The 22,121-nt window shown below is 42.0% G+C and overlaps 1 protein-coding gene across 1 annotated transcript; it reads left to right on the top strand.

The window, feature by feature from the left end:
- Positions 1-419: 419 nt before the first annotated feature.
- Positions 420-15,818, top strand: LOC147893036 (pentatricopeptide repeat-containing protein At4g39530-like). Its single transcript, XM_087386736.1, has 2 exons — positions 420-948; positions 12,048-15,818. Exons 1-2 carry the CDS (start codon positions 791-793, stop codon positions 14,701-14,703), a joined length of 2,814 nt encoding a protein of 937 aa, XP_087242862.1. The 5' UTR covers positions 420-790; the 3' UTR covers positions 14,704-15,818.
- Positions 15,819-22,121: the final 6,303 nt, after the last annotated feature.

The raw sequence follows: 22,121 nt of genomic DNA, 5'->3' as shown, positions 1-22,121 counted from the left end.
GTGACGAACATAAAAAAGTTTTAGAAATTTGGGTTAAAGTTATCCAATTAAGCGTTTCAAGCCCTAAGGATGGCAAACAATTAGAATGTTACACCCCACAAAAGTCAGTATTAGTTATCAATAGAGGTAAAAGGTATACGGACTGTAAATGATTTACATGTGCTTCGTATCATGAAGGAGGTTGATCTTAGTACTCAATCATCCTTGGAAGGCCATGGATCTTCTCAGCAGATTGTCAAGTATATCTTGATCAAACCTTACCCTAAGAAGAGGAAAAGACTAGATTGCAATGCTTATTCAAGCATGCCAGAGTATGAAAGAGTTGGCAATTTTGATTTTGAGTCAATCGAAGAGGGAGGTAGGGACCCAGGTCTAGACTAGATGCTTTCTACCAAATCTTCGAACAGGTGATACGATGATACACCAAAAGGTAGAGACCATCATGTCCTGACATAAAAACTACAGGGCAGGCCAATTGAACCTGGTTCAATCTTGTTTTTTGGGTTGTACTAAAATTAAAAGTGCCAAGGTGTAGATAGTCATTGACTGAGATTGGAAAAATGACTTAGACAGAATCGTGTGTCTATATGTGCAAAAATGTGTGTAGCTCTACAGCATTCCCATTTTTGATGGACATTGTTGTCCGGCCTACTACTTTGTACAGTTCCAATTTCAATACGATCCATGAAGTGTGCTCTCTGAAACTCAATGTGATCGGTGCAACACTTATTGTATTTCTTGGACGCTTCCTTTCTGGTGTTTTTCTATTAGCATCGCCACCCTAGAGTTGATGCTACTTCTTGGAAATTGTGAAATGTATGTCCATCAATTCTTGGAGCATGCACTCCCAATATCTTTTGTGAACAGGAAGGAAGAGGTGCCATCTTCTATAACCAATAGGTCAAAGGAGATGCTCGCAAATGACAACGCAGGTCTTATTTACAAGGGGTAAGCTCTTTAAGTCGCATCACTTGTTTTGTTTTCTTAATTCGAAACTTGAAATCCTAGGCAATGCGCCACGTGTGACGCTCCAGTATGAGATCGTGTTCATGTGACACCCAAGACAACAAAGTTGATTATTACATTTTTTGTTCATGTCGGAGTAGGCTGTGATGGATGCGAGGTAATCGAATGAGCTAATTTATCCATTGCATGCTATTCCTAGTTTTAAGTATAATTGATTATCTATTTATTAGCACTACCTCCTTAGGCTCCTTAGACTCGGTGTTTTGGTGGAGATTTGGTTTAGGTGTTCTTTCTGTTGCTGATGAGAAGTAATATTACGAAGCTCAAAAATTGAAGTTGAAAAATTGTTACACAACTGGAAAAACAGCTATGGAGCTGGTAAAACTGATATGAAGCTACAAAAAGGATTGTGAAGTTGAGAAAGTGATTATGACGCTGATTTTGAGAAAGTATTTTGAAGATGAAGTTGAAATTGGGAAACATATTTTGATTTTGAGCTTGAGATGTTGTTACGAATATCAAGCCCATAATATGTTATGGGGTTGTCATGGCATTGAAAAAAAGGTAATACAACTAAAAATAGATAATTAAGTCAAATATATTGTTATAATGTTAGAGAACTGATTATTATTGATGGCCTATTGTATCTGCGATGCAGCTTCGGAATATATTAAACACTTCTCATTATGATGTCTATCAGTGTGTTTTGATTCCGCTTTCTTCATTTGTTGTTTCTGTAATTAACAAGAATGATTTAAGTGTGTTTGAACACCGTGAATTGAGAATGTTGTTAGATAGTTTTAAGGATGTATTCCCTGCTCAACTGCCGGAAGGTTTACCTCCAGAACGGGCAGTAGATCATCGCATAGACTTAGTCCCAGGGGCTCAACCTATTAGTGTACCACCTTATAGGATGAGCCAGGTCGAGGAGGATGAGCTAGCTTCACAGCTCCAGGATTACCTGAATATGGGCTATATACGCCCAAGTAAATCACCTTGGGGTGCACCTGTCCTCTTAAGAAAGAAAAAAGATTCTACCTGGAGAATGTGTATAGATTATAAACGATTAAATAAAGTGACAATTAAGAATCGATACCCTCTACCTCGTTCCGATGATTTGATAGACCGTTTGGCCGGAGCGAAGTATTTCACTAAGATTGATTTGCGTACGGGTTATCACCAAATCCGTATCTATGCTAAACACATAGATAGAACCGCATTTCGAACTAGGTATGGTCACTACGAGTTTCTTGTATTACCTTTTGGTTTGACCAATGCTCCTGCCACATCTCAGCAGATGATGAACGATTTGTTCAGGGATTTTCTGGGCAAATTTGTTGTAGTGTTCTTAGATGACATCTTGGTATATAGTCGAACGCTTGAGGATCACATAGGACACCTCCGGATTGTCTTAGTTATTCTAAGACAGCATAAGCTCTATGCTAAGATGAGTAAATGTGACTTCTTTATAAAGGAGATCATTTACTTAGGACACAAGATTTCTTCTGAAGGTATTAGCATTGATCTGGATCGTATCCTGAAGGTTTTAGAGTGGCCTATCCCTCAAACTGTGAAACAACTTCGTTCTTTCCTAGGATTTACGGTATTTCTACGGAAGTCTGTGCGTGATTATTCACATATCACCGCACCCCTGACAAACATATTGAAAGGTCGTGGACGCAGGTCTACCTAGCCGATCTCTTGGAATGATGCAATGAACACGGCTTTTGAAACCTTGAAGTTTTTTATCAAGGAAGCACCCGTTCTTGCATTACCCGATCCTACCCGGCCTTATGTTTTAGAGGCCGATGCGAGTGATTATGCGATTGGGGCAGCTCTATTCCAAGAGGGCAGACCTGTAGCTTTCGAGAGTAAGAAGCTAGACGACACCCAATATCATTGGCCCACACTAGAAAAGGAACTTTATGCTGTAGTGTATGCTCTTAAGGTTTGGAGACACTACTTGTATGGTTCAAAGTTCCTTGTATTGACTGATCATCAATCAATTAAGTATGTGTGTGATGGATTAGAATTGAGGGGACGGAAAGCTAGATGGACAGAATTAATGCAAGATTTTGATTTTGAAATACGTTATCGTAAGGGTTCGTTGAATAGTGTGGCGGATGCCTTAAGTCGAGTTAAGTTTGTAAATGCTTTGTCATTTGCGGAAATATCCTCAGACCTATTTCAATCCTTGAGAGGGCTATACGCAACTGATAGTCATTTCAGTTCTTATTGGCAGAGAGTCCAGGATGGGAGCTCCATGGTTGACCAGGACTCAGGGATTGTGCCACCTTTGGTACAGGCGGCGGGAGGTTAGTGGATGATTAGGAACGGCTTGTTGTTCCGGAATGAAAAGATCTGTGTGCCAGATGTTCTGGACCTTCAATCCAAGATTCTGTGAGAGTGTCATGATGCTCCTAGTGCTGGACATCCGGGTATACATCGGACTCTGTCTCTTGTGAAGCATACCTTTTATTGGCCTAAGATGCGTGCATTTATTGAGAACTATGTAGTAGGTTGCCGGGTTTGTCAGGTTACTAAGGCTGAACGCCTTAGAAGCACGGGGTTATTACAGCCATTACAGATCCCAGGTAATAAATGGAAAAGTATTTCCATGGATTGTATTACTGGTTTGCCTCGAACGCGCAAGGGTCATGACTCCATTTGGGTCATAGTTGACCGTTTGACAAAAATGGCTAGATTCTTACCTACCAGAACAACTATTTCAGCTATTCAGCTGGCTCACGACTTTGTGGACCACTTGTTTAAGCTGTATGGTTTGCCATCTGACATAGTCAGTGACAGGGACTCAAAGTTTACAAGTAACTTTTGGACACTTGTTTTTGAGAAGTTACAAACTACTCTAAGTATGAGTTCCTCAGATCATGCACAATCTGATGGCAGTACAGAGAAGGTTAACCAGTTGGTTGAAGACATGCTTCGGGCATATGTATCTAAGAGACAGTCTTCATGGGAAGATTATCTACCTATGATAGAATTTGCTTACAACAGTGCAAAGCATTCTAGTACTGGTTACAGTCCTTTTATGCTTATGTACGGGTTTCAACCTAAGTCACCAGTTATCGTTGGGTTAAAAGGGATTCAAAATGATGCTGCTAAGAACTTCTTGCTAGACATGCAGGAAATATTGGAGTTTTCCAAAGAGTCTATTAGAAGTGCCCAAGATCGGGACAGATTTTATGCTAATAGACATCGTTAACCTAGAGAGTTCTCTGAAGGAACGATGGTATATTTACGAATTCCTAAGGAATCCAAGAACCTAAGTACTGGTTTGGTTCCGAAATTATCCCCCAGATACTGTGGCCCATTCAAGGTCATTAAAAGAATTGGACCAGTTGCATATCGACTAAAATTGCCTCCTGATGTTAAAGTCCATCCAGTCTTTCATGTCAGTATATTGAAAGAAGTCTTGGGTGCGGATGATCAACTTGTTTCTCCTCACGAGATAATAGAAGTTACAAATTTGACTTTTATTCCACACGAACCTGAGTGTATTCTTGAATTTCGTGACAGACAGATTCGTAATCGATCTATCACGGAATACAAGATCAAGTGGAAGGATCGTGTTGAGGAGGATGCAACATGGGAGACATTACAAAACCTCCAAAGAACATTTCCGGGTTTTTTAGCGAACTCAGGAGTGAGTTCTTAGAGGAGGGGGAGTATGTCATGTGCACGGATTGGTATCTGACGTGTACTGTGTACACAGGACTAGCTCAAGTAGCCTGGGGAGGCTTAGAGCTAGGCAGGCTTGATTCTCGGGTTGAGTGGCAAGGGTACGAACTATTTATAGGTCTTCGCTATTTTTGGCGCTCGGGGCCCAAGTCTATAAAAGGGGCCCAGGGGGTTCAGTTCTCAGTGTGCCGATGGGAGCAAGTTTCGTTCCCAAGTGCTAGGTCTGATCCTGGATTGAGTCGCGGACGCGCGCCTGCATCTTAGCGTAGCCCAAGGCCCAGTGGCAGATCCCAGGCTTCACAGCGCCACCTGGTGGTATGGGACACCAGGCTGGTTTGGATCTGATTGGGAGTTCGTGCCAGTAGCTCAGCTCGTGGCTCGGAGGGGACATCTCCTGATTCGGGATCACATCCCGTAGATGTCATGGTTGGGTGGTGAGCAGCCTGCTCAGTTTCTCACGTGGTGTGTGTTGTTTTGCAGATCAGGGGTTTCAGGAGTGTTGGGACATGTCACTATATAAACTGGATGCCCAAATAGTAGTGAAACAATCCAAAATCTCACATCTGAATTGTTATCTGTAATTCAGCATTAAAATCTGCAAACTTTGCAGCATTAGTACCAGTGAGCAGCATGTCATCGGCATAGAGAACAATGATGAGCAAATCCCCCCCTTCCTTCTTGACATACGGAGTGTACTCTCATGTGGACTATTCTGCATTCTCTGGCTGGTCAAAAGGCATCTATCTTTGCATACCAAACTTGAGGAGCTTGATTCAAACGATGCAAGGCCTTCCTTAGCTTGCGTACTTTGGCTTCCTTGCTAGGTTCCACAAATCCAATGGGCTGAGAAACATAGACCTCCCCCTGAAGGTCCCCATTCAAGAATGCAGTTTTGATGTCCAGCTGATGAATCTTCCATCCATGAAATGCGGCCAATGCAACCACATGTCCAATGGTGGTCATATGAGAAGTGGGGGAAAATCATCCTAATCTATGCCTTTCTGCTGTGCATAGCCCTTTGCCACAAGACGAGCTTTGTACCTATCTATGGAGCCATCTGATTTTCTTTTGAGCTTGTACACCCACTTAGTGCCAATTGACTTCTTGCCGGTAGGCAAGTCTACCAACTCCCAAGTGTGGTTTTTCTTGATGGAGTCAGTTTCCGCTTGCATTGCTTGCATCCAATGCACATTGTCTCATGCATCATCGAAACTGTCAGGCTCATTTGCCTCAAGTATGCTGCTGACCCAAGTAGACTCACAAAAATTAGCATCCTCAGTTGTCTAGTGCCATTCCGTGTACAGCTACAAAGTGGTGCAGAAAGCTTGCTTTCCTCAAGAGTGCGGAGCAGCCAACAAGGTATTGATCTTGCTTCCTCCAATGCTGTACTCACGTGCGACGGCATCATTAATTCCTTCCTGAGAAAAAGTCTCAGTCATAGGCTGAACCAAGGCATCACCCACTGGAGTATCTTGCTGCAAGTTCTGATTTTCCACTGTGCAGCATCAAAGGAAATGGGCAGCAGCCCATCAGAGGGTTCAGAATGACCCTGATTTCTGTCAAAACCAGCAAAGGACAGATCTGCATTTTCAGAAATATAACATCCCGACTAGTGATAACCTTTTTAGTTACGGGATTATAAAGTCCATACCCCTTGCTTTCACTGCTGTAGCCAATAAAGATGCACTTTTCTGCCTTGTCATCAAGTTTGCCACGCAATTCTTGAGGCACATGTGCATATGCTACACAATCAAATGTATGTAAACAGCCCACATCTGGCTTGCGGCCGAATCATGCTTGATAAGGTGTCGAGCCTTCATGGGACATCTCTTCAGAATATGATTCGAGCATATGATGGCTTCCATCCAAAATTTGTGTGGCAACCCTTTTGCTTCCCCCTTTCCGAAAGTGACCTATTTTTCCTTGAAGCCTTCTAATTCTGTTGAGTAGTATACCTCACTGTAAATCGATGTGTAATGCCTCTTTCAACAAAAATTTGTTGTAATGCCTTGGATAGATATTCCCCCCCTCGATTTGAACGGAGGGTCTACAACTGGCTTCGAGATTGATTTTCAGCCAAGGCCACAAAGCGTTTGACGACATTGCAAACTTCGGACTTCTGCTCAAGAGCAAAGATCCAAGTAAAACATGTGAAGTCATCTATGAATGTAACATAATAAAGATGACGGATGATGCATGGGTCCACAAACATCATATGGACGATCTGTAATTTTTGTGTAGCTTGGGCTGTACTATCCTTGGGAAAGGGAAAATGATGCATTTTACTGAAAATACAGCCCTCGTGCATCCTGCATGGCAGAGGTAGAAGCCCCAAAAGCTCAATATCAGTTGTAAGCATGTCATCCATGCAAAGAATAAGAATGAGCAAAGCTGCTTCACAATTCCGGACATAAAGTGTTGGCTGTTCTGAGAACCAAGGTGAATCAAATGCACATGAATCTTGGCATACCATGCCTAGGGTGCCTATTTCAATCCTTACAAGGCCTTGCGCAGCCGACATACCTTATTTTCAGATCCCTTAACCTCAAAGCTAGGAGATTGATCGTCAAGCAAGCCACCATGAAGAAAGTTAGTCTTAATGCCAAGTTGATGCACATCCCAATGCTTGTGACTCAACGGATAGTAGTGCATTGCCCTATCAGTTTTATTTAGATGCTCGTCTCGGAGAGACTAAAATGAAATCGTTTAGTCTTCACAAGCAGTTGTAGCTTGAATGAAGAGATTTTGAACTACTTTTTGATTAGCCTCCTCCTTTAGTGCTAGCCTTCATCATAGCTGAGTTTGCCCTTCACCTCTGGAGTGCCGACAAAAACCTCAGTACGAAGACTTTGTATAAACGGATGCTCAAGTATGTGTGGGTGTGTGGTCTGTATGTGTGAGAGCATATGTTCATACTATGGTCTACACCATTGTTGGGCACTGATTACGTCAGTGGGGGGATGTCATAGTAGCTGTCCCTGTTGTGCAAGATGGAGTTTATGGTTTTCAACCTTATGAGTGACTATCATGAGATTGAAACTGCACTATGTTGTGTATTTAGAGGATGTGTTTTGGGCATGTTCTTGGATTCATCTAGATATATGCGCTAAGTGGGGAAAAAGTTTCTTCAAAGTTATTTCCTGCTACGTTGAGCATAGCCCTTGGCAACAAGATGGGCTTTGTAGCGGTCAACATTGCCATCAACTTTCCACTTCAATTTATAGACCCACTTTGTGCCAATGGCATGCTTGTTAGGAGGCGAATCACACAACTCCCAAGTGGAATCTAACTCTGCCTTTATAGCATCCCATCCATTCCTTGCTGTCAAAAGCATCTTTGTGAAAGGCTCTTCATTATAGGCTGTGGCAATCAATGAAACATCTAAAAAATGGTCATGCATATGACAACATGCATCTCTACTACAGGAAGCCAAAGGTTCAGCCTGCTTGCTGTCCTTAAGTGTATCTACCAACAGCCATTTAAGGACTGTTTTGTGCTGTCTAATAACAGCCCTTTCCTTGGCATTTGCTTGCTCAGCGACGATGTCTTCAATAAAAGGCATATCAGGTTGGACGTTTGCATCAGGCTAATGCAGATAATCATTTGTAGGCCGAGAGATTTGAACTGGCCAATGGCTTATCTGAATGTGTATTCGACTTTAAAAGGGGTAGCAATGTGTCAAGACATCTGAGGCATTAACATCAGCCTGTTTTTAGACAGTCCAGCCAAGGCAAAGCTGATTGCTAAGAAAACACCACATCTGTGTTGGCAATGACTTTCTAGCGCTAGGCTAGTTCAATCTGTAGCCTTTACGTTTTGAGCTATAGCCAATGAAAATACATCCTCCAACTTGTACTGGAGGCCTTATAGGATATAATGATCTTCAATGCCCTGCTTGGTGCTCTATTCAGCACATAGTTTACACACATGATGGCATCCAACCAGAGTTTGTTGGGCAAAGACTTACCCTTTAACATACACATGGCCATCTCCATTATAGTCTGGTTCAGCTCCATTTTGCTTCGGTGTGTATGGGACAGTGCATTGATGGATGATGCCACGATCTGCTAAAAAATCAGCAAACTCTCTATGTGCGTGTGTGTGTGCGTGCCTGCATGCGCGCACGTGCGCGCGCGCACACACACACACACACACTTACACAACGCATTCATTAAAAGACTCAGTTATCATAGACACTCATCCATGGCATGAGACATTTGGGCATGGCATTCATAGGACATGGTGGTAGATCTTCCAAAAATGCATGCACTTTCAAAGTACATTTGTTGTTGGGGAAGATGCACATGTTCTCCTTTCCCAAGGAGATGGGACTGTTGGTGCAGCCCACGAATTGCATCTGATAGATAGTGATGTGTGTGGTCCCCTGAAGACAGCATCCATTGGGGAATTTACTATGTTGTCTCATTTATGGATGACTTCACCTCCTATACTTGGATTTGTGCCTTGAGATCTTAAGTCAGATGTTTTTGCGTGCTTCAAGCGAATACTTGCCATGATTGAAAATGAGAGTGGCCACAAGCTGGGCACACTTTGTACCGACAGGGGGGTCGAATACATGTTCCGTTGCATACATACATAGACATACATACATACATACAGATATACATATATTAATTTCTTTTCAGTACACTACTTGAAGAACTCAACATCCATGATGGTCTGTGGACAAATATGGTTTGAGATGGGTTTCTCACAGTGAGGTCCTTAAGATCTCCGGTTGTTCCTTGGATGCCACAAATTGGATCGGAGATGTATGGGTCTATCTATAGGTAATCTAGTGGTTTTAAGACATGTTTTGTCTTCCTCGATTGCTTATGTAGCCTTGCTTTTCTTATAAACACCACCAGGACAGGATGCTAGACGGTTTTGCTTGGTGGGCCAAAAGGGGGATATTTGATTCTGGGTTTGGTTTGGCAAAGTTTGCCGTAGCAACTTCCCTTGCATGCTAGTTGCTGACGAGGAATGTATGTGTTAATGCCCCTTGGATGACAGTTGCGTTGCTGGTTTCTGGACTCTCTCTAAACCCGGAGACAAGCAGCATATGGACTCTCAGGACAAGTTGTTTCAGACTTTATTAGGGATTTGTGGGCACATGGCAGGATGTGATGCCTAAGGTGGAATGGCAAAGACAAGACGGCCTCAGAGGGGTCTCATCTTGGGTGAGAACATTGTGGCAGTCCAGAGCTCTTAATTTAATGGCCTGCCACAAGCTCGACTCGGTGTTTCTTAGGAGAACTAGAAGAATGGACAATAACAGATTAGAGGCCTCTAACTGTGGATACTAGCAAGATAATGGCTTGGATAGGAGTCACTTCGCCAAAATTTGGCTAATTCTATTTTATCGGCCATTGATCATTTTGAGGTGGCGGTTCAGTCCTCTGATTTTTAAAAGAAAATCATGCGACATTCAACATGTAAAAAGCACCTTCAGCTAGCCTGAATGTATATGGGTAAGGTGTTTTCAGTTATCAAGAGAACTTGATTTATCTCTTATTGAAATGCCATGTGTGCTGCCTCTGTGTCGAAGGATAGCTGGCTATTCAATAAGGGTAGGCTTACCTGCCAGTTCCATTGAACATGACCATTTTGGAAGATAGCAAGAGAAACTCCTTCAATTTATATTTGGTATGATATTTGATTAGATTGACTTTTGCTGCAGGTCTAGGATTTCAGTATCAGACAGTCTTTAGGAATGTCTCCAGCCATAATGGGGGTTTTGAGGGGTTTCTTATCGAAGAATTTTTGGCTGGTGCTGATCTGGAAGATAGTATATCCGCTCTGATCATATGGCCTCATTATCAGCAGTCTCAAATGCCTTTCCTTGTTCTTATGGGTAGGCTTAAGGTATTGACTTATGGTAGATGCCATATTGTTGATGTGTAGCGTGAAGACTAGATGAAGAGTTGTGCCCATACTATGTAAAAGCTTTTTGAGGCCTGCTCCAATACATCACTGCCTCTTTCCGAGAAAAACTATTTCACAAATACATGGTGCACTTATGTCACAATAAGCCAATAACCTGGAATGACATCATAGATCTTTCAGTGATGCTGTTGATTCCTTTAGGCATACTGTACGCATCAATAGCTCCTCAATAGGTAATATGTGCTCAAGACTATTTTTGTGTATGGGCCTTAATTGCGGGCCACGTCTGTAGTGCCCATCTACCGAAGCTTAGCTTGATGCTCATCTTTGTGCAAGTGGATGACCTGGCTAATAACTTATCTGCTTTTTGGGGAGGATCTTGCTGACTCAAGTCGTGTCAGCCACCTGCTTTACATTTTGTCCAGGTTCTTCCTGGTCCTATCTCGCATTTCAATGAGAAACAGGTTGTCAAGTAGCACCTAGACAAGGGGCGGACGCTCAATATGTCAGTCTAGAAGCTACTTCTGGGACTGATAATAAAGGTAACCTGCAACTCTGCATTGTAAGGTATATCAGGTCTAGGCCAGTCCCATCTCTAAGCTCTTTCGCAAGATTCCAGAATCTTTTGAAATCCAGATGGCAGCTTATACTTGGGTACTGATGAGAACGTAAGCATAGCTTTGCTTACTAAGTTATTATTCTTTTATTTTTTCTCATTTGCTCATAATTTTTTCTAAAGTCACTTACAAACTCCTTTCTTTCCTTTGTTCTTTTGCTTGTTCTATATAGAAAAGTTTAATTTGTAAGATTGGGTATATTTTGGTCTGACGGAGGTTTCATATATATAAAGCTCTATAAGGTCCAGTCCCATCTCTAAGGCTGGGAAGATCTTGACATGATAGGCAACATGTGCCTTGGTCTCACTCCTGCCATCTTTCCTATACCAGATGTACATCTAAATTAGCCTGTGCAGTTGACCAGTGCCTCCATGTCAGAAGCGTTAACAAGTGGCGTTGTACAAAGTAAAATGGCCCTCTTGCCATGGGTGCATAGGCCAAGGCCCTATTTAAATAGCTTTCCCATTGGGTCACGTTTACGTTAATTTTTAAATCTATTGTCTCCACCTTTAAAGTCAGAGATATTTTTTAAGCCTTCTGATGATATATAGGTTCTCTAGCTCCTCTGAGTCCCCTGCCTTTTGCCAAGGATTTAATACATCATGCCTCTGGCAATAGCTGCTTCCCTTAGAGGTACTTTCCTCTTCATGTCGCTCCATGAATGTAGATTTTAGTCCATTGAAGTCACACTGTTATGTGTTGCTTCTTCCAATCATTATATAAAAAATGCTCTTATCTAGGTCTGCTTGTTGCTCATTGAGTCCATCCTACTAATACGAACGACATCCATGTTTTTGGCAGTCAGTTTTTTGTGATATATTTGGTCACAGAAGTCACAGTCTACAAAGAGATTTGATGGTTGATCTTCCTCTATGGCAGGCTCTACAAATTGTGCATGGAGGGACGACTAGGAGAGGCACTTGCTACTGTTGATTGTATGTTTAAAGAAGGATTACAAGTTTCTGTAGAGCTTTTGACATGTCTTTTGCAATGTTGTATGAGGAAAAATGACCTGGAGTCAGGTAGACGAGTGCATTCCCTAATTTATGAAAATAAACTGCAATGGAACAACAATCTTATCTGCCTACTCATCCGCATGTTTGCTTCATGTGGAAGCATGCCCGAAGCCTTGCAAGTTTTCTTGAGGTTGCAAGAAAAAAGTGTGTACACCTGGACTGCCATTATTTTTGCGCATGCATATTATGGTCCACATGAGCAGGCTATGCTTCTATTCAATCAAATGCAGACATTTTCTGTTAAACCAAGCTCATATACATACGTTGCAGTCCTGAAGGCTTGTGCGAAGATACGAGACCAAGATCAGGGGAAAATTATCCATTCTGACATCATGACACAAGGACTTGAAGCAGATCTCTTCATTGGGAATGCATTGGTTGATATGCATGCGAAAATTGGCAGACTAGAAGATGCACTTGATGTGTTTCAAAAGATGCAGATACGAGATGTTGTGTCATGGAATGCAATGATAGCCGGCTATGTCCAACATGGGTTGGGCGTGCAAGCATTGCAAATTTTCCACAGAATGCAAAATGAGGCAATTGAGCCAAACAAGGTCACCTTTCTGTGCATCCTCAAGGCATGTTCCAGCATGTTAGCCCTGGCTCAGGGCAAGCTGATCCATGCTGTTGTTAGGAAACGAGGCCTTGAGTCGGATCTATTTATTGGAAGCATTCTTGTTGACATGTATGCAAAATGTGGAAGTGTAGAAGTTGCACGTAAGCTGTTTGATAACATGACTAAACGAAATATAATCTCATGGAATGCAATGATTGCAGGGTATGCACAGTGTGGACGTGGCTTGGAAGCCCTCAAATTATTTCAGGAATTGCAACAGATGGGGACTGAACCAAATGAGGTGACATTTGTATCGGCTCTGAAAGCATGCGCCAGCGTTGGTGCCCTTGATCAGGGCAAGCTGATCCATGCTAAAATCTTAAAGCAGGGCCTTGGGTCGAGAATTGTTATTGGATGCATTCTGGTTGACATGTATGCCAAAAGCGGCAGCCTTAAGGCAGCACATTGGGTGTTTGACCGATTGGAAGAACAAAGTGTAGTGTCATGGAATGCAATCATTGCAGGATATACTAACAATGGGCAAGGTCAGGAAGCCCTCCAGCTGTTCACAAAAATGCAAGAGGCTATAAAGCCAAATAAGGTTACATTTGCTTGTATTCTAAAAGCATGCACATGTGTAGGAGACCCAGTTCAGGGTAAGTGGATCCATTCTGAGATAACGGAACGGGGGCTTCAGTTAGATGTATTTATTGGAAGTGCCTTGGTGGACATGTATGCCAAATGCTGCAGCTTAGAAGATGCATTCAAAATGTTCGAAAGACTACCATCGCGAAATGTGGTATCATGGACTGCGATGATTTCGGGATATGTAGAGCATGGATATGGAGAGAAAGCCCTACAATTGTTCAGGAATATGCAACAGGAGGGCATGGAGCCAAATGAGATCACATTCATGTCAGTCCTGAAAGCATGTGTGTGCATCCCATCCCTAGAACAGGGACAATTGATTCATGATTCCATTACAAGACAAGGTTTGATGTCAGAGGTCCTTGGAAACACAGTGGTTGATATGTATTCCAAATGTGGCAATCTAGAGGATGCACACAATGTTTTTGATAGGTTACTGATACGTGATGTTGTGTCATGGAATGCAATATTTTCCGGTTATGTGAGCCATGGACATTGTGAGAATGCCCTAAACATGTTTGTAAAAATGAAGCAGGAGGGCACAGAGCCAAGTGAGATCACATTCATCTACGTCCTGAAGGCATGTGCCGGCATGGCAGCCCTAGACCAGGGCCAGCTGAACCATGATGACGTTTTGAAACGAGGACTCGAGCTAGGTTTATCTATTGGAAACACACTGATTGATATGTATGCCAAATGTGGCAGCCTAGAAGATGCATGCAGGGTATTTAACAAGCTGCCTATTCGTGATGTAGTGTCGTGGTCTGCAATGATTGCTGGATTTTCCAATCATGGTCATTTTAAACTATGCCAACAGTGCTTAGTAAGCATGCAGCGAGAAGGGATACAGCCAGACGCTGTCACGTTCATAAGCCTTCTTTCTGCTTGCAGCCATGCAGGTTTAATTCAGGAAGCACATAATCATTTCAAGTCTATGAAGGACTATAATCTCACACCAGATGTTGAACACTATATTTGTATGATTGACCTTCTTGGCCGTGCAGGATGCTTAGATGAGGCAGAGGAACTGGTTTTGGAAATGCCGTATGAGCCTGATTCTGTTGTTTGGGTGGCTTTGCTGGGATCTTGTGCAAAATATGGCTATCTAGAGCTAGGAAAACAAGCTTTTGACCATCTTGTCAGATTTGATAACAGCAATGCTGCTGGATATGTCTTGATGACTAACATTTATGCAGCTAATAGCATGTGGGACGATGCACAGAGAATTAAAAAAATGAGGGTGCATATGCAATCCTCAAAGATACCTGGCAAGACCTTAGAAAACCTGAAATATACCTGGGAAGACTCATGAAGATGGAATCCTGGTACTGGTTTATGATAGCTGCTACTGCAAACACTTACAAAATTGAAGGCAAGATAGTTTGTCTTATTTTAATCAAGAAGGTCACATTCTTATGGTACATTGCCAATGGAGCTAGGTTGAAGCAATATAGCACCCTGAGATACCACCAGATATGATTTCTGAGGAAAGGTGTGCATTGGGGTATGATGGATTGAGTAGCAAGAATGTTATCCTTGGGTTATGAAAGGGAAGTGGCAAGCATTTGCGTTGGAAAGAATGGGTACAGAACTCTAAATGGGGCAGGTCATAATGACGGGATGGCAACATAGCTGATAATGTTGTTATGTTCCCGTCACCAGCGGTGTTCGAGTGCACTGGCACCTGCAATAAGGCTGCATATAGGCCCCCAAGGGTCCTGAACTAGACCGACCAGGCCTTGGGCTGAACCAACCAGGTCCCTGGTCTGCCTGACCTGTCCCGACCCAGGGTCAGGTCTGTTGACTGTCAGCCGGCCTTGCCACGTGGTGGTGGCTGATTGGGCGGCTGCTGTGGCATTGCCATGTGGCGCTCCTGGCATCCGCTGTCTGCAGCATGCTACGGCCTGCAGATGCCTATGACAGTTTGCCCAATACACCTTGCCTCCTGATGGATATAAAGGGGTAACACAGTCCACCTGGGCTCAGAAATGCAGCATTATGGGAAGATATGCAAGAAGAATGCACCCTGCTGCTGGTCTAGGAGCCAGGCCCACTTGGATGCCTCCCTTGCCCCAATTTAGGGCTTGAGTAGACAATTTGACGCTCAGGCAATTCAGAGGCATACACCCCCCTCAAGTAGGCTCATCAATGCTGATTCAGGGCAGATCTACCTCCAGCCAGCAGCAGCAGATCAGGGTGGTTCAGGCCGGGGCAGGTCGCTTCCTTCCCTCGCCTCCTACAGGTCCACAGTCAGGTTCCGATTTCAGCTCCAGACAGCAGCAGCAGGGCACCTTCAACGCGCCAACACTTTGCAGTGTTCTACAGGAAGGATTCAGTTCTCCCTGAGTACTTTCTCCATTCCTTGCAGTGAAGGATCTTCCTTCCATAGAGTATTATTCTCCAGTTATTTACTGTTGTATACAGACCTTTGGGCAGACATATATATAGTTTGATTTTCGCTCTTCGGAGACTCCTATATGTCCTCTCAGTTCTTACACTCACCTCACCGCTTCCACTTGTGTTTGTGAGTGCATCGTTCTCTCAGTTTCTATCTGTATTTAGTCAGCAGCTAGTAGGAGAGAGAGTGAGTTAGTCTTCTTCCTGCTACATTGGTATTAGAGCTTAAGTTTTTTGTCCTGAGATGGTGAAGTTTAGTCAGGGACAGCCACTAGTTTATGGTACAGATGAGATCCGGCAGAGACACCATGAGTGGCATTGGCACAGCCAACCCAGAGGTGGAGGGGGACGCAACTTCCGTAGCCCCTACACCACCAGCACCCCTGGCTGCAGAGGCCTTGGTGACAGCTTCTGCCATCGTAGCCATGCTGCAGATGCAGCAAACAACAATAAGAGAGACTTTGTGCATGCATGCTTCAACTTGAGGAGATGTGGGAGTATCATGAGCAGGAGGCTTTTGTGCACAGCATGTATATAGCGGATAGACACAGAGGTACACAGCTAGTGTAGCTGGGGGCTTTTGGTTTAGTGGGTGCTTTTTCAAAAAAATATGAACTGATGTAAATATTCAAAGTTATGAAAGTATGTTTTTCAGGGATTCCTATAGGAGATGATGAGTAGTAGTGTGGGTGCACTAGGTCTTCCAGAGCATCATGGTATCCAATGCGATGAGGTGTTGTTTTTGGATGACATGTGTCTATCATTGTCTTCCGAGGTCATGTGATTGTGTGGTCAAGTGTGGGCATTTATGCATTAATTTCCCTATGTGAAGTTTGTCAGTGGAAAAGAGTGCCTAAGGTCTTAAGTGTGGATTAATCATTAATGGCCTTGGTCTATGGCTTTGAGAAGAGAGTGGGAAAGTAGCATATTGATATGATGATGTGGTTGGAAATCTAGAATGAGCGTGACGTGTCTGTTGCATGCATGGTGGCTATGTGATTCTGATCTCAAAGATTTTGGATGACGAGTTGGCGTTTTGCCTCGTTCTCAGCGATCCAATCTTTGTTGGTGCTAATGGCTTTCTCCACGGAATTGATGACTTTAAAAAGATCCATGAAGCTTTAAGCTACGAGAATATGGAATTAGGAACAAGAGATAGTGAGGGAGCAAGGCGAGATGGAAGAAGAGTTTGAGAGTAAGGCTATGAGATGAGTGCAAAATGATAATGGGAGTAGACTCGAGTTTCAGAGTAAGGCCACGGGCAAGATGGAAGGAGTAAGCTTGAGGAGAGGAGGAAGGTAATGAGAGTAAAGTGGAAGAAGTGTTTGGCTGTAAGGCTACGAGCAAGATGGAAGGAGTAAGTTTAAGGAGAGGAGGAATGTAATGAGAACAAAGTGGAAGAAGTGTTTGGCTGTAAAGTTGCGGGCGAGATGTAGAAGACAAACGACTAGAGGGATTTATAGAACTGCAGACTCATAATGTGAGATGAAAGATTTAGAATAAAGAATTGGGAGACGTTGAGATGTTGCTAAGATGATGGTTGGAGAACGCTAGACTACTATATTATGTGCAGTAACAGATGCAAGACTATAATGGGAGACATGTGAGACGATAGATTTTGCGATTATCCTTGGAGATGTCCCTTCGATATTGTGGATTGGGGCATGATTGACAGGGGTTATCGTGGCCCTTATCAAACATAGAGCCACCTCTAGGAGGCCAGGTCGGACCGCAACCATAGGTAGCTGCCAACGTTCTATTGCATTTTCACAATATGGAGCCCTATCGCAGGAAGGTACTCTTGCTGAGCTTAATTTTTTAGCACCAGAAGGAACATCCAAGGGCTCATTGCCACAGAAAACAAATCTAAAAGCATTACAAAGATTAAAAATTGTATAGTATTAACTATGCTACCAAAGTTTGGATTTGGGTGCTTTCTACAAATCTATTGGACCAAAGTAATACAATATCTATGCTTTCAGATCATGCATTGTACATTTCTTTTGGGACATGGGGGGAGGCACTAGTAGTATTCTCTCCTCCCAATGAGGATATAGAGAAAGGCACTAGTGGCCTTCTCCATAACCTTATATGTAAAATGGCACTAGCACCACCCCAAGAGAAGAATGGCACTAGTGCCATTCTCTCTATGAGATCAGAGAGAAAGGTTGCACTATTTGCATTCTCAATTGACCTTTAGAGAGATTGGCACCAGTGCCATTCCCCAAAAAGACAATTGAATCAGTGAACGGCGATGGATAATGTTCGTACTTTATTGTTATTTATTAGTTTCATATGCTTTTGTGCTTCGACATTGTTGAATACACTCTAAAGAATCAAAATATTTCTATATTCCTCAACTTCCACAGGGACCAATGATGCATGGAAGGATATGGAGACATCAAATATAGAGGAAAACATACCACCCAAAATGGGGACTATCAATTACGCGATGGATACAGGAGGTATAGAAGAAAACATAACCCCTAAAATGGAGAAAATTGCAAGGAATATAATGAATCCTATACTTTTAGAAGAGAACATGGATGAACGTACTGTCTCAACATTGGGGACAAGACTAGATAATCTTATTGTTGTTGTAAACATGTATGAAAACATAGCACCTGACAATTTGGATGAGTTAGAAGCCAGCAACTTCAAGGAGAATTTGGATCTATATCCACATACAATTTCTTTGGATATGCCACGAATAACAATCATATTAGACTTGAATGGCTTGTTATTAAGTCGCTACCTATTCAAGTCTCCAATACATCCGTCTATTATGCATGGCAAAAATAGTTATAGGGTTGTTCATCCTGGGTGCATAGAATTCCTTAAAATCTTGGTACAAAGACTTAATGTAGGTATCTGGTCAAATGCGATGGAGTATAACATACTTGATATGGTAGGAAAGTTGCAAGATTATGCAAATGAGAGCCTCCCTTTCTTTGTTATATGGTCTCAGCAAGGATGCTACACTTACAGTAAGACGAGGATAAATAGGCCTGATAAGGTTGGTGTTGAGGCAATGTTCAAACCCTTAGCAAAAATCTCAAAGGCATTTGGATGTGATGCTAGAAGGACAATCCTTGTTGATGACTCCCCATACAAGGCTTGCATTAGCCCTCCATCAAATTGCATATTTCCTTCAACGTTTGATGTACAAGACAAGGATGATAATATTCTATTGAGAGAGTTGATGCCGTACTTACTACAACTCGACGAAACTAAAGATGTGCACAGCATGATTGAGACAAATCGTTATGGACAATTACCTATGATGGAGGGGCATAAGGATTTCAACCTTGTCCAGAAAGTAATTGATGAATGGAGGGAGGAAAATCATGCATGGTCAAGAATGGAATATAAAACAAGAAATCTTCCTCTTGCAGATCAACTAAGAGAGAGGGCTATAGGTGGTAATACAGAACCAAAGGGTGTACACCCTAGGGCAACCCATGGTGGTGATGGCCAGGTGCCTAAACTCAATGCATCCCAAATAAGACTTTTAAGGAATGCTCCGCAACTCTCTAGCATGAATGCTATGCAAGTTTCTCAATTGGCTATAGACCTAGGGTACAAAGGTCACTATATCAAGAAATACATTGCTAAGAGCTACATAAACCGACTACAGAATGCGTATTTTCCATGAAGGTACATATGTCAAAGTGTTTTTTGATTTTATCTCAAGTCTATATAACTGTTGTTGCAGCTAATTGAATTTGTCTTTTGTGATGTAGATAGATATACGTTCAAATCAAGCTTGAGTAGGTACATACCAGAATGAGATCCATTTGGACTACCAAAGTTACCTGTCCCTATCAACGAAGTGTTCTGGATAAAAAATGTGGCTTTCAAGGTGCATGAATCAACCATTACAGGTGCTGGCTTGGGCTTGTTTGTGCATGACTCCATCAAGAGAGGGACTACTATTCTCCATTATGGAGGTGACAAGTACTCCTACAGAGACTGGAAGGAATTATGTAGAGTTCATCCAAGGCTAAAGAAGTACTCTATTCAAGAGGACCCTACTGTCCCTATGAAGGATATGGTACATATTGTTGGTGATGTTCAATATGGCAATGTGGCAGAATTTATTAATAGCAATAGAAATACCAATGTAAAGCCAAACGTTTGTTATGTATTTTCCCCTAATGTTCCACCTTGGTATGACCCCATGATGAACATATATATTGCAGAATATGGTCACATTTGTATTGAATCCATAGATGATATAGATGCAGGAGAGGAGCTATTTGCAGACTATGAGTTTTGAATAATAACATTGTATTTCTTTATACAATCATTACTTATGGGAATTACTACTTTCTTGCCAGCTATGTAAATTGGTGCATAATTGTTGTGTGTGAATAATATGCAAACATGTTCATAACTACATTCATAATGTATTTTGAAGGAGTGTCTCTCGTGCCATTCTTTCCGGTGCCATTCTCTTTGGGGCTAGAAATTGAGAGTTTCTTTGGAATCATGATTTATTTTAGGGATTTCAATGGTGCACCAACAAGTTATGTTTTCATACTAAAGTGTACTTTTTTACTTTGCAATGAGTAATCAACATGACATGTAAAGTTATCCTTTTACAATAATGCTAGTCAGTCTAAACATTGAAAGTGCACAATAAATGATTGTCATTGCCACCTAATTTACATCAAATGCTTGTCATTGCCCATTGATTTTCCATCAACTATATATCTTGCATTCATTCTCCTCTAAAAACACTTGGTCAAGTTAAAGAGCCTATGCGTTTTCATTGCAATACTCATGGTTATTAATTACACTCTACATTTTTTAAGTGGTGTTTTGGAGATTTTCAAATGAGAATGCTCACAAAAAAGTGAGCCTCAATATCAATGGAAATTTCAGAGAGCTATTATGAAGGTGTTTTTGAACATCACTATGGCTCACGAGATGAATCTAACTCAAATGGGTTTCAAAGTTTATTATTTTGTTGATGATAATGTAGTTTAGACACTGATATTCTATTTATTATTTGAGAATGTAGTTGATATTTCATACTTCATGAATGGCTATCTAGTCTATTTTCACATATTTCTCCTGTTTTTTCATTGAGGGGAGCTACAATTTCTTCCAAAACTGCCATTCTGGGAATTGTGTTTTTCCCGAATTATCTAATACGGTCTTTGTATGCATATTTAATGATGACTCGAAGTACATTCTAGAATAAAAAAGGCTGAATTCTACTCCATTTAGGTTGAAAAAACGCTCTTGTTTTTCTGAGATCCTGATAAAGGTAAGGGAGTTATGGGTGGGTTGTGAAAAGCCACAAACAGTGAAGGGTAGGAGACCTACATCTGAGTACATGGCAAAGAGGACTTGGTTCTATAGATGCTTGATTGATGTTGTAAGCAATATGCAAGTTATACCAAGTAATAAGGTTGAGGCAAAGGATTTGAACACCGCCGTTGTAAGATATAGGGATGTTACTTGCATTGTCTTTCACGAGGACTCAGTGTTTCAGAGCATCGTGGATGTTTGCCAAGCATATGAAACATGAAAGATATCCTTTGAGGCACTAGAGCACACTGCAACTCAGAGGAAAGAAATAATGAAACCGATGTCTATTGTTTGGTGGAGAGTATTAAGATTTGTTCCAGATGCAATAACAGAAGAAGTATGCAAGAAGATCCTAAGCGGTAACTGCTTCTTTGGAAAGAAGAGCAAGCATAGCAACTTGGATGAAGTGGTCACTCACTCGACACTATTGTTTTTATTCAAATCTGATGATGAGTTAGTTGGCAAGTCAATTGATGTGGATAAGAAGAAAGCACTTGGCCTAGGTCAACTCCTTGATAAGACATGGGCTAGAAAGTGGTTGGCTTCAATGGATGCAGATGCCACACCAACAAAGGATCTAAGAGCTAATATGCCAAAGGTTATTGAGACAGAATATATGGACATCAAGAAAAAGGCCTTGCAGTCCACTACACAAGGTAGAGCAATTGGTGGTTTAGATGATGGTTCTCCATTCAGCTTCTCCTATGATATCTTTCTATTAGAGAATGATACAAATTTTGCACACATCAATGGCATTGATACAGAGCATTTCATAACAATGAGCAGTCATGCTTGGGAGAAGCCATGTGTTTTCCATAAATGAATTGCAAGACCTTGCAGTGTCATGGATAGTTGAACTTGCGTGGTTTAACGTAGAAGGTCCTATGGCAGATAAGAAAAGATCAACGTTGGTCCTGTTCGTGACAAAATCGCAAAGGGATGCCTTGTATGCGAGTTTGACATCTGCATTTGGGTCTTTACTTTCAAAAGTATACCATGGTATAGTCCTATACA

This window comes from Dipteris shenzhenensis, chromosome 16 (assembly GCF_047967505.1).
Source record: "Dipteris shenzhenensis isolate YYH24624 ecotype China chromosome 16, Dip_SZ_1.0, whole genome shotgun sequence".
NCBI lineage: Eukaryota > Viridiplantae > Streptophyta > Polypodiopsida > Gleicheniales > Dipteridaceae > Dipteris > Dipteris shenzhenensis.
This window is presented reverse-complemented; position numbering and strand designations above follow the sequence as displayed.